Genomic DNA, 15,759 nt, shown 5'->3' with positions numbered 1-15,759 from the left:
TCCATGGCCTGAGTATTCTGTAAGGTACACCTGGGGTGGACCCGCTAGACCGTGGCAACGAACCTCCCGGGGGCGAGCTGACCAGGTGGACCACCCCCTATACAGGGAGCGTTTGGGGCAAGCCCGCGGGTAACTATTACCACGGCAGCTGGTACCCTGGGAGGTAACGACAGACCGACTGCTAGAGCCGCGTTGGGGATACAGGACTGACGGTACCAGCTGGGAACCACAGGACAGACAGCCACGGCTTAGAGACACGAGACAGGTGGATACGGCCTGGGAGACACAGAACTGGCGGCACGGCTAGGAGACACAGGATAGGCGGGCACGGCTGGGAGACACAGGATAGGCGGGCACGGCTGGGAGACACAGGATAGGCGGGCACGGCTGGAAGACACAGGATAGGCGGGCACGGCTGGGAGACACAGGATAGGCGGGCACGGCTGGAAGACACAGGACCTAGGAGAGAGGAAAATGGAGAGGAGAACGAGCAACGGATGGACAGGGCGAGAAGGCGTGCAAAGAGGACGGCCAGAATCACTAGGAAAGAACAGTGATACTCAGGCACCGCTGGCAGGAAGAGGCGGCCAGATATAGGGACTGGTAGGAGGACTTCCGGGTCGTGACCTAAAGGAGGGAGAGCAGGCGCGCGTCCTCAGTAGGAGGAGGAGGAGGAGGCGCGCGCGTGCCCAGGCACAGTATGTGCGCGCGCCCGCCGAGCAGGAGGGGCGGGGGCGTGCACCCGGCGCGGTCCGGAAGACCGGACGAAGGGGACCGCCGGATGGAGAAGAGGAGCCGGGGAGGACCGTGGAGAAGACCGCGGACGCCGGCGCAGAGGGAAGCAGGATGCCGGAGGAAGGGTAAGCTGCGGCCGGGAGGAGGCAGAGAGAGGAGCGCGCGGCAGCCGCCGCGTGACAGTCTGGTTAGTAGTGGCAGATCAGCAGCAACTCCTTCAGTGCATTCGCCAGCTAGAGGGCCAGTTGGCTACTCTTGAGAGTGTTATCTCAGCGGCGAAGTCTTCGGAGGCTGCTGTACAGGCGATCGCAGAGGCGGTTTCACGTATGTCCACGTCCTCACCTGCGCCGACAGCTTCCCACCTCCCGTTGCCCGATATATTATCTGGTGATGGCGCCTCCTGTAGGGGTTTCTTGAGCATGTGCTCTATCCTGCTGGAGTTACTGGCTGCACAATTCCCTACGGAACGGGCTAAGGTGGGGTTTACTATTTCCCTTCTGTCGGGCAGGGCGTTGGAGTGGGCCACGCCACTGAGAGCATGCTGACCATGAGGTTCGGACTGCTGCTCAGTTCTTAACATCTATCAAGCAGGTTTTCCTGGGACCATGGGTCACGCACGATACCTCTCTTCAGCTCCTTGCATTAACTCAGGGATCCCTCTCGGTCAGCCAGTATGCCGTTTGTTTTCGGACACTGGCTTCCGAGCTGGAGTGGTCTGATAGAGCCCTCATCCCCGTGTTTTGGAGAGGTTTATCTGAGCATGTTAAGGATGCTCTATCTACCAGAGAGGTTTCTGTAAGTTTGGAGGAGCTGATTGCCATTGCCACCCGTATTGATCTCCATTTTTCGGAGCACAGGCTGGAGCGTGCTCAATCCAGACGGAGGGTTACTCCGGCTCCCAACCTCTTTGAACCTCTGGAATCTCCTGAGCCAAAATGTTCACTCCCAGAGCCCATGGAGGTGTCTCGCGCCAGTCTCGAGGCGCGTCCGGCACTAAGCTCCATCTGCGGCTACCACTGTCAGCACTCTGTTCCCCAGGAAAATGGGGCCCTGCAATGGCCAAACTCTGTGCCGCCGGGCAAAACCTTTGCCCCCCTCGCCTTTGGCCGAAGGTTCTCACGTGGGCACACGCGTCCAGGGCGGGTGATCACTGTGGCTACATGCAGACCACAAAACTTCTGGCAGGGTCGTATTTGTGGCCGCACAGGGCTCGGGACATTAAAAAATATATTCGGGCATGCGCCTCATCTAGCTAATACTAGAGAAGAGAGAGAGAGGATTCAAAAAGATTTAAATAAACTGGAGAAGTGGGCAGCAACTAACAGAATGGTTTTTAACAGGGAGAAATGCAAAGTACTACATCTGGGCAATAAAAATGAAAAAAGCATATATAGAATGGGAGGAATAGGGCTAAGTGACAGCACATGTGAAAAAGACTTGGGTATACTAATAGATCACAGACTGAATATGAGTCAACAGTGTGATGCAGCAGCAAAAAAGGCAAATGCAATTCTAGGATGTATTAACAGAAGCATACAGTCTAGATCACGTGAAGTCATTATTTCCCTCTACTCCTCTTTGGTCAGACCTCATCTGGAATATTGTGTCCAGTTTTGGGCACCACATTTTAAAAAAGACATCAACAAACTGGAGCAAGTTCAGAAAAGAGCGACCAGAATGGTGACCGGACTGCAAACCCTGTCTTATGAGGAAAGGTTGCAGGATTTGGGAATGTTTAGTTTGCAAAAGAGAAGACTGAGAGGAGACTTAATAGCTGTCTACAAATATCTAAAGGGCTGTCACATTGTAGAAGGATCAACTTTATTCTCATTTGCACAAGGAAAGACTAGAAGCAATGGGATGAAACTGAATGGGAAGAGACACAGATTAGATATTAGAAAAAACTTTTTGACAGTTAGAGTGATCAATGAGTGGAACAGGCTGCCACGAGAAGTGGTGAGTTCTCCTTCAATGGAAGTCTTCAAACAGAGGCTGGACAGACATCTGACTGGGATGATTTAGCGAATCCTGCTTTGAGCAGGGGGTTGGACCAGATGGCCCAGGAGGTCCCTTCCAACTCTACGATTCTATGATTCTATGTGCTGTGGATAGCCTCCTTAAACAGAGAGTGGAAACGTCCGCCGACACACCACGGCTTTCCACTTCAACCTATGCTCCGGGCGGTTTTGCCACCCCCGTTGTCTTCCACGTGTCCCTTCTTAAACCTGGTGATCTTGCCGCCTCTGATACCTTCCACGTGTCCCAGTTTTCCATGTCATCTACCGGGACATCAGACTCGCCTTTGGACGAGTCTGAGACCTATGCCTCTGATGGGCACAAAGTGGTGGATTGGAAGGCTCAGAGGAGAGGGGGCCCTAGGAGGGGGGTAATGTTAGGCGTCTGGGCCCTGCGTCTGCTCTGCAGGAATACAGAGCCTCACATTCTGCGGTCGCCTGCTGTCTATCTACTGCAGAGAAGATTACTTTGCAGCAAACCGCTCCAGAGACTAAGTTCCTCTGTGCTCCTACTGGGCATGCTCACGAGGTGATCTCCCATTGGAGATCGGAAGTCATGTGCCCAGGTCCTGCTCCAGATCTCATTGGTCCATCTCGGAGATCTGGAAGGTCCCGCACGGCTATAAAAAGTGCGCATGACCGTTCGGCCATGCGCTAGTATAGACTTTTCATGGTAATGTGTGAATGGTGACGGATGTATGACTCTGGTGACTGACTCATTTGAAACCCCTTCCCTCTGATATTACGCATGTGGATAGGGAATTATTGCAGCAGTCAGCGCCAGTCAGTGGCAAGCCTTAGGCCACTGTGCACACCGCACCTCTACTCTAGCGTCCGACATTACACCTGCTTCCTAGCTTTGTCGACTAGCGGCCATGCCCTACACCGTGCTGCAGTTGCAGCCCTCCTTGGCGTCCACAGTAGTGACACCACACACACGATAGGTCTAGACGGACGCAGTATCTCTGCCTTGGGTCCTGCTCCTGTGACCAGATACCGCATGTGCATTTCCCTGTGGTCTGTGACACTAACATGCTCAGCATTTTCGTATGTTTATGTTGCGGCGCCTCTGTGTGTGAACAGAGCCCGCTTTGCGCACTTCGGGTGACGTCTAACCCATGCACATTATACCGCTTTATTGCTCGTCTGTCATTACCTAGCAGCGGTGTAACATCTACTGCACGGTGGACCCCGAGCGGCGAACGCACTTTATTATTTATTTTTATTTAGCGCGTTCCGTCGTTCCTAACAACTGTTTTATTATGTTCTTGGGGTTCTCTGGTTTCTTCTTTTCTTTAGTTGTGACGACCAACCGTCCCTTCCGGTTCTTTAGTCTTTTCCAGCATTTCACTACACCTGAAGATAACACTGGAGGCTAAGGGGGAAATGAGATGACTGGTTAACAGTGAGATGGCTGAGCAGCATGTTGAGTATAATTTTTTAACCCTTTCCTGGTCAATAGGAATCTGGCAAATCAAAGCTAACCACCATTTTCCTGGACTTTCTAGAAGAAATTTTAAAAAATGTTGGTTCTACCCAATTTTTTTATTTAAATTGGAGACAAATTTCATTTATCTGGAAATGATTTGCTCACCTCCACTTTCTCGTTTTCAACCTATGTGACTATGTGACATATCCAGTTGAGATTTTTCTTATTGTTTTTATAGTCATTGTCTCATGCCTAAAAAATGGTGACCATAGATATTGACAGATTCCATTGAGGAAGCTCTCCTGTTGGCCAAAGCTGGGAGTAGCTACTTATAGTGCCTCTGGAGGACCGGGCATGATTTTACATTGATTTCAATGTGTTGAAAAATAAATAAATGAATCATATTTTTGCTTTTTCTCCCCTGTGGTGGCGCTGCAGAAAATTTTATGCTTTTTGTCTGGTTTCTTCATGCTACAGCTGATCATCTTAAGCAGACAATCTGTGATCGTTTTATCATTGTGGAACTTTTCTACCAAAAAATGAAAAACCAGGTCTATCATTTTATCCTTTTATTTTCCTCTGACCTTGATTCCCACCATTTTCAGTAGCGCCCTCTTTACATCTTTATTCCGTATGCTGTATATCAGAGGGTTTACCATGGGAGTAATGATGGAAAATAAAATAGAAAGTGTCAGTTCAAAAACTCGAGGATCCTTCAATGGTGGTATTATATACACGGACATCCAGGTGCCATAATACATGGTGAGGACTATGAGGTGGGACGAGCAGGTGGAGAAAGCCTTTCTCCTTCCGTCACTAGAATTAATATGTAAGATCACAATGACGACCTTAGTGTAAGATACTACACTACATAGAAAAGGGCCGACACCAAACATTACCGCTTCTATGTACGAAAATAGCTGGAAACTAGTGTTAGGATAGGACATTTTGGTGAAAGCTTTGGATTCACAAAGGAATTGAGGGACAATATTAGTATACAGAGGTATATTAGATGTAGTCAATGCCGTTACAGTTGAATTAATGCATCCGGTTGCCCATGCGGCAGCCATTAACAGGATACAGATCTTCTTACTCAGCAAACTATGGTAGCGTAGAGGGTTACAAATGGCGACATATCGATCATAAGCCATAATGAAGAGCAGAAGGTCCTCCGTAGTGGCCACATGCAGGAAGAAATACATCTGGACAAAGCACTGGATGAAGGACAAGGTGTAGTCACCACTTAGTAACATATAAACCAATTTAGGGACTGTGGATGTTGTATAGCAGAGATCAACAATGGATAAGTTACACAGGAATAGATACATGGGGGTGTGTAAGTGCTGATCCCTGTATATCGCTATGATGGTGGCAGAATTTGCCATCACTCCAGTCAGGTATACCATGATAAAGAAAACAGATAAAATCAGCTTATTCTCTGAGTCAGTAGCAAATGTCAAAACGAAGAAATTATAAGTGTGATTCTTCATGACAAGTGATAGTGTTGCAGTTTACCAAAATTATTTTTAATCATCTATTTTTTATTCCTTGTTATTTTGGTCATTTTTTTCTTTTGACATTCATAAGTTGTTTTCTGATGTATTAATGTTAATAGTATTTTATGCATAAATTACTTTTCTTGTACATATAAATTCTCTATTAGATCTTGTAGCTAATGGTTGGAGAAATTTCTCATATTTTCATTTGAAGACATGAAAACTAAGGAGAGAAAAGGAAATCTGTATAAGGAATAGTCTTATAACTCTACAGAGAGGACACTTTTGTACTGGTCAAGGCTGTGGTTTGTTGATTCCCACCTGGCACTTAGCTTTTTGGCCAAGCATAGGCCATCTTGGCCACATTCGGTTGCACGGGGCACCAGCCTCCATGCTCCTAGGGCTGATCAAGCAATCACTTAAAGGCTACGTAGATTTTAATAATTCACATCTTCATTTCTTAGCTTGTCATTGATACAATTCAAGCCTGGAAGGCAAATACTTTATACCAAGCTACAGGTTGCAATGTTTCGAGAGAAAGAGAGGATTTCCTCTGCCTAAAACCCACTCTTTCTTTTTCAGGATGAATGTACTCATTTATACAGATATATTTATATATGCCAGCGCACTATAGGGGAAGAAAAAACTGCAAAGTAAAAGAAAGAGTTTTTCTGCATAAAGTTAATAAAAACCATGCCGCAAAAACAATTGAGCTAAACACCATTTTTGGGATACATATTTCTAAATAAACATCACAAATCAGTTATTATCATGGACAGATTGGGTAACTTTGCTATTTTAACAACCGATACAACACAGTGAACACACTTTTTATTTTAATCAGAAACGAAATAGTGCAAATAAAAAGAGTACTGTTCGTTTGTTACATTTGTGTATGGTAAAATGGCAAAAAAAGCTAAAAAGTAGAGATGAGTGAACCTGAACTTAAAAGTTCAAGTGTTCGTACCGGACAATTACTGTCCGGTGCTAAACACTAAACACCGACTTTTCACGGAAGTCCATTGCAATGTTCAAAGTTACAGGAGAAGTGAGAGAGAGAGAGAGAGAGAGAGAGAGAGAAATTTTCCAGCTCAAAAGTTCGGGTCCCTATTGTTTTCAATGGGCTTCAGATTCTGGTTCGAGTTCAGGTACAGCTCTGGTACCCAAACTGGACTTTTTAATAAAGTTCGGGTCGGGTCCTAGAACTCAAACCTCCACTGGTCTGCTCATACCAACTAAAGAGAATCTTACAGAAAACCACCCCAAAACCTTGAAAAAAGCAATAAAAATCTCCTGGCGATCTAAATAAATGTATCTCAATCAGTAAAGAATTAAATTACGAAATTTCTAAAAGTCTGCTATCCCTCTTCCTTTTAGGTTAATCACACATGGGTTTTGCTCTGGCGATCTTTGGTAGAAAATATATTAATGACTTTTTTTACATACGTGTAAGATATGTAGAAGAATGGGCATGTTCATATATTTATGGTCGGAGAGTAGACACAGGTTCTTCATGCTTCGTCCATGTGTTATATGGTTGTCTAAGAACATTTATAAAATGCAACATAAACTTTTGATGAATTTTTTAGTATCAGTGGATTTATTATTTTAAAGTGCAGCATGTTCTGGGTGTTTTTTTTAAACGATAATGAAAAAACTGCAGAAAATGTAAAACATTGTGTGGCCAAAAATGCCACTGCAAAGAAAAGTGTGAAAAAAATGCATAAACTTTATGATGTTTTTTACAAAACAAAAAAAGCAGCAAAAATCTTTTTGTGGAGGAAGCCCAAATCAATTTTTCTAGGATATAAATGATGACCTCCTGCCCTCGTGTCGTTGGGATACTGAGTTTAAAGACAGCATTGAGTCTAAGGCTCATTCTGGGGTAATTTCCATCTGTCACATTTAGAGAAGAGTGCAGATTTGCTAGACCCTAGTCCATTGGCCAGGTCAGTTGTCTGTGTCCACTTGATTGGGGCCCTGCAGACCTCCTTCTGTCTGACAGCTCTGATCTTGATTAGCCGGCCTTGTGCACCATCATCATAGTGGAGTGACTCACACAATGTCACACTAGGCCGGCTAATGAAGAAAGGAACTGCGGGTGAAGACAGGTAGAAGACGATTCATACAGCACCCGTCCGGTAGCCACAGAATTATGACCTGGCTATTAGACCAGAGATCTACAAATTGATTTCTTCATCTCTACAAATCTGACAAAATAAAACAGTACAAGCCTCCATCGAATGTCAAATGTATGGAAGTATAAGGAAGTATTGCTTTGAGGTGAGAATATCTCCATACACATGAAGATGGATGAAGCCTACACCTCAGTGTGAGGAGTCTCCATGTCTCCACATCGAGGAGCCATACTGTGTTTTGTGAAAAAGTTCATGAACTCTACCGAAAAAGATATAAATAACATGGTTTGTTTATTATTATTTTATTTGCTTTTAATTGCTTTTTTTTCTCTTTTTAATCCACTTTTTGTAAATTTGAACCTACACTAGAGAAACATTTCTCTAGTATTTCTAGCCATGATCTACAGGTTTTATCTGGAACCAGCTATGTGTATAACAATCTCAATCTTTCATTTATCAAAAGATCCCAGACACACCATGAATATTTTCGTAGCTATAGAATAGCAGTAATTTTGTTTTGAGGAAATGGAGGAACCCAGAAGAAACCATGGAGGTGACCATACACAGAACATACAAATGCAGGATGAAAGTTTTACTAATCAAATGTTAGCAAGTCATACTTTACGGCTGCAATAATAACAAAACTAAAAGCAAAAAAAATAGTAAATTAGTGATGAGAGGATTAATAATTTTCTTAGCAGATAATTTTTCCCCTCCTGGCAACAGACATGCAGGTATCATCACATCTTACCTCTCATATCCAGCAGCCTCACTTACTCCTCACTTAGTCCATGTTATGGGCAGGTTTTATATACTGAATGGTCTAACACCTGATGTCACCTTCTCTCCGTGGACAATTATCAATAACTCTGAAATTGGAATTTTCAGCTCTCTACTCCCATTGCAGTAGTGTGAAAAAAATATTTTAAATTAAACCCATTGAGCCCATTATGTTAATTGAATGCCTTACATATTTGTCATTGAAAAAGAAAAGTTTTGAATGTGGCAATGCACATTTTTTAGGTTTTCCATTAATCTTGTGGTAATGACAATGGGGATATACAATACTAAAACGCGGACATAAGTTATCACCTATCCACAGGCGTGAATGGGGGGACATTTTATCCCTGATGGAGCACTTTTATCCCCATTAAAATGGAGCGGCAGTGTATAGGTCTGACCACCATTCCATTCATTCTCTATGGGGCTGCTGGAAAAGCCAAGCAGAGCACTTGGTAGCACCATACGGAATGAATAGACTGGCAGTTGAGCATGCTCACTGCCGCTCTATTCTAACAGAGATACATTGACACTTAAAGTGGAAAGACAAGCAAGGGACAGTAAATGTCTTTTATGGCCCACTTAGATATGGATGGTGACGATGCCACAATGAGGTCAGGTGCTGGTGATTCCTCCACAGTTGGGTAGGTCTGGCTTCAATATCTTATCCACCTCTTCCACTTCCTCTTCAGTGGACATCTTAAATCCTCCAATAGCAAAAAGGAAGACCTTTGCTCGTACTCTCCACAACCACCACATCTTACATCTGATGAGGATGGTTGACAGAAGCCACATAGCAGATGAGTTGATTATGGCTATTTAATAAGCCATTATTTCATCATTTTAGGTGAGAGTGAGGATGACCTTAGTGTCTTGTGTGGTGTTCTATTACAGAGCTGAAGCACATTGAAAATGGGAGGTCTAGGCTCAGTCTTTGAATAATAATCCAGAGGTTAAAGTTACATAGGGAGTTGCTGGATCTGTAGAGTCAGTGTGACTGCAAATCAATTGACCTATGAAATACTGCAGTAACAGCACCTTAATAGCAGCATTGATTTTATTATTCACACAATGCAAACAAGGAGGCCAATTTAATACCCCTCTTTCCTAATTTTGATATTAAAGAAAAATTCTGAAACCAAGGCTTGTGTGTCACAGGAAGTGTGCTACCTGGCATGTGAAATGGACAAGCATTACTTTTTTTAAGGCAAAATAAGTCTCCACAGCCCAGAAATATAAACACAACTGTTTAAATCACAAAGTGTGAATTGGTAAAATGTTTTGCTCACTTTCTTGTTGCAATATTCAAATATTAGACCCATGCACACCACCTGAATACAACAGCCTATTGCTGATGCTTGCTCCTGAGATGTGATCCCGAGTAGATTTTCTTGTTCTGTCTTTTTTTTCGCCACTGTGTGTGTTTTTTTTTAGGGCATGTAAAAAATTGTAAAAAAGTTTGTCTTTTGCATAACTGTTTTAGTAGTCCAAATTAACAAGTGTATACATCACTACAATACTCCTGGATGTTGCTGCAAATTACTTTCCCTGCATGTAGCAAGGAAAGAAAAATACAAGAAAACCCTAAAAATCTACGGTTTACACACATTTTGTTAAACTAGAGGAGAGTTTAAATAAAAAATATCTTTAAAATAAAAACAAAAAAAAGCATTTTTTCATTTTACTTGTACAAGTTTAAAAGTATAAACCCCACAAAAATATTCCTGTCGTTGCTGCAAGATCTTTTCCATGCATGTACCTATCAACCAATATAGTATTCTATGTCACGTTTTTGATGGGGGCAAATTATAGTGCCTACATTTTTTGAAAAGTTTTAATAATCCAATTTTACAACTATATACTGTGGGCTGTTGCAGCAGTTTTAGGCTATGCTTCTATCTCCTGGTATTTGTTGTCTGGTGGTCTTTTTAAGGCAAGGAGAATTAATTATCTTTAGCCAAACATCTGCAAACAAATGATTACAATAAATTGAGACATTTAACGGGGCAGGTCTGTTTTGGTACACTCTTTTAAACTGAGAACATAGAGACACAAACTCACACCACTCCGATATTACCTGCAGGCTAGCATTAGCCTTTTTGGCAATCATGTAAACCCTGACTACAATCTCTGTTGGATTCCATATTGCTCCAGGGTTAGCTTAGTGGGGTATCAATTTTTTCTAAATGAATTAAAGTTTTTGCTTGTGTCTAAAATTTAATTTAAACCAAAATGTCCCACTAGAAATTGATGTAGTGTCAAATGTGGGAACTGTTAACTATTGCCAGCACTGCTTGCATCAGCCATCCCAGCAATAGTTGCACCAAATGCAGGACACACTTGGCCTCTGTTATGTTACAGATCAGTGAGGAGGAAGCAGCGGGCATAATGGAATATATATTCCATCACTCATCTCAGCGGTTCATCTCTACTCCAAACGGATGCACTTTTTCCTGTGCTGTCTACTTACACTTCTTGACGTGACTACACACTCCAGTGCATGTTTTAAAAAGGTCTACTTGACCAAAATTTCACTGCCTGTTACATGGACCTCATTATTAAAAGGTATTTCTCCACATCATGCAATTTTAAGTGTCAGATTCTTTTTTCTATACATCACTGATCTCAGTCAGAGCAGGAGGATGTAGCCTCTGACAGCAACACCATCAGTTTGAGTCGGTGATCTGCTCACTCCATCTCCTCTGCTGCCATAACAATGTTGTACATATTTGAATTTCAGTTCTGACAATGATACCTGTTTCTATTCTGCCTCTTAGTCCCCTAATCCACAGTAATGTTGGTGCTAATGAAGAGTGAACACCAAAACAACTTTTTCCAGTTGATTTATTCAAAGACATGAACAGGGAGCCTATTTATTCAGATGACTTGGTGCCAGAGGAAATGGAGGACATGTTGTAACACTAAAATTTGTTGCTGGCTCAGCAAGCTGTGGAAGTTAAAGCTCTGGTAGTGGTAGAAGCACTCTGAAACAGGTCAAATCTCTAGGTGGGAATCAGGCAGGGGGCAAGAAGCTCAGGCCATTTCCCACATTGACTGGAAACTTTCAGCAGAATCGGGGATCACAAAAATTTTGATGATTTTGTAGTGGAGAAGACCTTGGAATCAGGCAAGGGTGCTGAGGAGACGATGTCATCACAGGAGAAGGGTGTTGACCCTGGCACTACACAGCACAGACAACATGCCTCTAAGAGATCTTTTGTGGCAAAATCTGATTGTTCATGGTCAGCTCTAGAGCAAATGATGCTACACAAACTGTTGGTGGAGGAGGCTCGTCAGCGCCTGAAAGATGAGGTTGTGGTCATTGTGGTAGCGATTCCCAGGATTGCCTACCAACCAGAAATTCCTGTAAAAATTGGGTTCTTTTACCCCCTGTCCGTAAAAAAAATTAAAGCATCTGTGATTTTTTTTGAGGCTGAAGAAAATTCTTTGACTGTATTTATCCTCATTTTACTTGTCACCATGAACACAGATAATATCACAATTATATATTACTAGAAGGAGGCCCAATGCTATCACATTGGGAGGGCGGTAATGTCACAATGGGCGCAGGCTTTGCAGCATTGAGAATCTCCCCCCATGCGCTCACCCACCTATCCACTCTCTCTTTCCACATGTGCTGACTTGTCCCGTCTGTGCTCTGTTCTTTGACCTGTCTACCCCATGTGCTATCCCCCTTGTCTGCTGTCTCTCTCCTTCCTGTGCTGTGTTCTCCCCTCATGTGCTGCCCCGTTTGAGCTGTCTCCCCCTGTGCTATGTCTCTCGCACCCCTGTGCGCTTTCTCTCTTCCCCATCTGCTGTCTTCTCCTCTCATGTCATCTCTTCTTTGACCTGTTACCCCATGTGCTCTCCCTCTTCTCTGCCCTCTCTCTCCACCACTGTGCTGTCTTCATCCCTCATGGGTTCTCTCATTTGAGCTGTCTCCCTCCTGTGTGTCCTCTTTCCTATGTGCACTCACCCTTGTCCCTGTGTTAAAATGAAAGCAAAGTAGGTAAAGGTAACATTTGGCTGATCCCTGCAGCGGAGTGTTCCCAACGGTGTTCCGCTGGTGGTACCGTGCAAGAGGCTACATAAGGCGTATACAGTGTGTGTGTCTGTGGTGAGTACGGCTTATACAGAGTGTGTGTGTGTGTTTGGTGCGTACGGTGTATGCAGTGTGTGGTGCGTATGGCATATACAGTGTGTGTTTGTGTGTGGTGCGTATGGCATATACAGTGTGTGTGGTGTGACGGTGTTCTGCTGGTGGTACAGTGCGAGAGGCTGGTACAACCAGCAGTCTCCATATTGAGACACCCATCACTTGGATGTCCCAATATGGCGGTCGGTGAACTTCCGCTGCTTGGAATTCTGGGATCCGGACACATCTGGACGGAACAGGATGTGAAGACTTTACAAGGTAAGTATCTATTTGATAATCATAATGATTTATTATGGTTTTCCAATGTATCTGTAAAAGTATTGTATGTTCATGATTTTATGATAAGCTGTCCAGAAAAGAAAAAAGTCAAGTTGGGAAATCTGGCGATTTTTATGTGCAGGTATTATTGGTGTGGGAACTCTTTTTCATGTTAACCAGAGGACCAATCTATTGCAGTATGTAGACTTTCTTAATAGAAAATAAACCATGTTTATCCTGGAACTACATCACTCCGCCAGCACATGAAATGGCAGCACCTGCTCATGTGGGCAAAGCAAACAGACCAGCAAGATGAGCAAGGCTGAAGCTGTCCTCCTTTTTCTTTTTATGATCATCTTTCTGGTAAGTGCACCTGCAAGTAGGTCCTGTGGTTGTCATCAGGACCCATCATCATGCTCATCTACTGCTTTCTGTATTGTACCTACCATGTCTCCATTGTGTCATCGGTTAGCTTTTTGTGTGCCCAGAAACATGTGCCTAGGAGTTTCTGTGGAAAGAGAACTCCAGCATATCCAAGTTCACCACAATCGATTCCAAACCACCTGGATTTCACTGCTTTTAGTGAGAAAATAAAGAGTGCACTCAATGGAAGATTTCTACATGTCAATATTTATTGAAAAATGACATCCCTGCCAAGTTTGGTCACAAAATATTTTTTTCCCGAAACAAAATGCATTATGTTCCTTGCATCAAATTTGAAATGTATGATTCTCACCTTCCTTCTAATTTTTGTTGAATTTCAATTTTATTGCCTCTCCTACCGTACAACACAAGAGATGTTCTCACAAATCGCGGAGCCAATTACTCACTTCCTCTATTCTCTTTCTCATAGTAAGAGGAGATATCTCGTCTACTCCAAGCCTTCATTCTAATAGTATATTCAAGTCCTTTTCTTCTCCTCACAGAAATCTTGATATTCTCATTAATATTCTTTGCATGCCTTCTCCTGTCTCCTTTAGTTGTGAAACTCATGGTCAGCATATAATAAACTCTTCTACATCTATCAAATTTTTCTTTCAAACTCTCTTAACCTCCTGGATCTTACTGAAGCTTCCTTCCCTGCTGCTCTTTCATATGGTGGCCTACATTTTTCTTGTACCACCAGACCTGAGAAAATACAAGGTAGAGGTGTTGTTCTGTTTTTTTTCTTTAATCTGATTTTTCCCCTCAGTTCCTTATCTTCTCTTTCTTTGGGGTCCACACCATCAACGTTTTCCACCCCTTTTCCATGCGAGTGGCGATAGTATGCCACCCTCCAGACCAATTCTACCAGTTTCTGAATGACTACCACCTGGCTATCTATCCTGTGATATTCCCACTCTCATCATGGGAGACTTTACTGTACTTCTACTGATAATCCACCCTGTTCACCTGCCACTCATCTTCTATCTCTAAAATCATGTCAAGGCCTTTCACAGCTTATCAACTCACCTACACATGAAGACGTGAATACACTTTATCTCATCTTCTTCCAGTTCCACACAGTGCATTCGTTTGATTTTACTAACTTGCCTTTCTCGCTCTCTGACTACAACCTTCTTCCTTCTCTGTAAAGAACTATCACCCGGCCCAGGACACCCTCACTTACCACATTTATAGAAATCTATCTGCCCTCAATAATCAGCAACTTTTGAAGAATTTGCAGTCATCATTAGCCCAATCTCCTCTCTCTCATGTCACAACTCAGCTCTGAAACATTATAATCAAAAACTCGAAAGTGCCCTTGATGTAGCTGCACTCCGTAAACATAGAACACCGTGCCAAATTTCCTACAGCAATACTCTAGGTGTGCCGACAATCCCTTTTAGCTGAAGATTAAATTAAACATAAATTTATGCTTCAAACATATAATCCTACCCTTTACCTCTCCAAGCAAGGCTACTTCATCACCCTCACCACCTCAGTATCCAACAATCCTTAATGACTACTTGCATTGTTTACTGCCTCTTCAGTCCTAATGTGTAAGCCCCAAAAACTAACTTCAGGGCTGACAATCTGGCCACGTTGAGTTTTAGGCAGGAGTCTGGTGACCAATACAGATTTTGTGGTCCTACAATGACTGTGAATGCACACCGTGTAAATTTAGCCTTACACTAAGAAAGCTACAATAATTTGGCTTAATCAGTTAATAAAAAGAACGGCTTGGATGCAACGAATATTGCGGTATTGATCAAGAAAGGTCAACCTTGATGGACCCGTGTCTTGTTTTCCATTTTTGAGATTATATGACATAACCAGTAGAGATATTTGTTTTTATAGTTATGGTCCCTAACATAACAACTGATAAATTTTAGATATTGGGGCTCGACTGAAGCCAACAACTCCATCAGAGAAAAACAGTTCCCATCTTTCAAGAGATGTCTTTATTCTCCTCTGACATTGATCCCCGTCAATTTCAGAAGAGCCCTCTTTACATCTTTATTCCGTACGCTGTATATCAGAGGGTTGACCATGGGAGTGATAACAGAAAATAGAATCGAAAGTGTCAGTTCAAAGACTCGAAGATCCTTTAATGATGGCATTGTATAAAGGCACATCCAGGTGCCAAAATATATGGTTAGGACAATGAGGTGGGACGAACAGGTGGAGAAAGCCTTTCTTCTACCATCACTAGATTTAATATGTAAGATCACAATGAATACCCGAGTGTAAGATATTATACTACATAGAAAAGGGCCAACACCAAATATTATAACTTCAATGTACGAATATAGCTGGAAACCAGGATTAG

The 15,759-nt window shown here is 43.1% G+C and overlaps 1 protein-coding gene across 1 annotated transcript; it reads right to left on the bottom strand.

Moving 5' to 3' along the window:
* Positions 1-4,748: 4,748 nt before the first annotated feature.
* On the bottom strand, positions 4,749-5,585 carry LOC141069284 (olfactory receptor 2K2-like). The gene has a single exon (XM_073558738.1). The coding sequence runs from the start codon at positions 5,583-5,585 to the stop codon at positions 4,749-4,751; it is 837 nt and encodes a 278-aa protein (XP_073414839.1).
* Positions 5,586-15,759: the final 10,174 nt, after the last annotated feature.

Source organism: Dendrobates tinctorius, unplaced genomic scaffold, assembly GCF_039654945.1.
Source record: "Dendrobates tinctorius isolate UK_male_01 unplaced genomic scaffold, ASM3965494v1 ptg000257l, whole genome shotgun sequence".
NCBI lineage: Eukaryota > Metazoa > Chordata > Amphibia > Anura > Dendrobatidae > Dendrobates > Dendrobates tinctorius.
This window is presented reverse-complemented; position numbering and strand designations above follow the sequence as displayed.

What these genes read in the sequence shown, in the direction of transcription:
- LOC141069284 (XM_073558738.1), bottom strand. Translation starts at nt 5,585, where the DNA reads ATGGTATACCTGACTGGAGTGATGGCAAATTCTGCCACCATCATAGCG.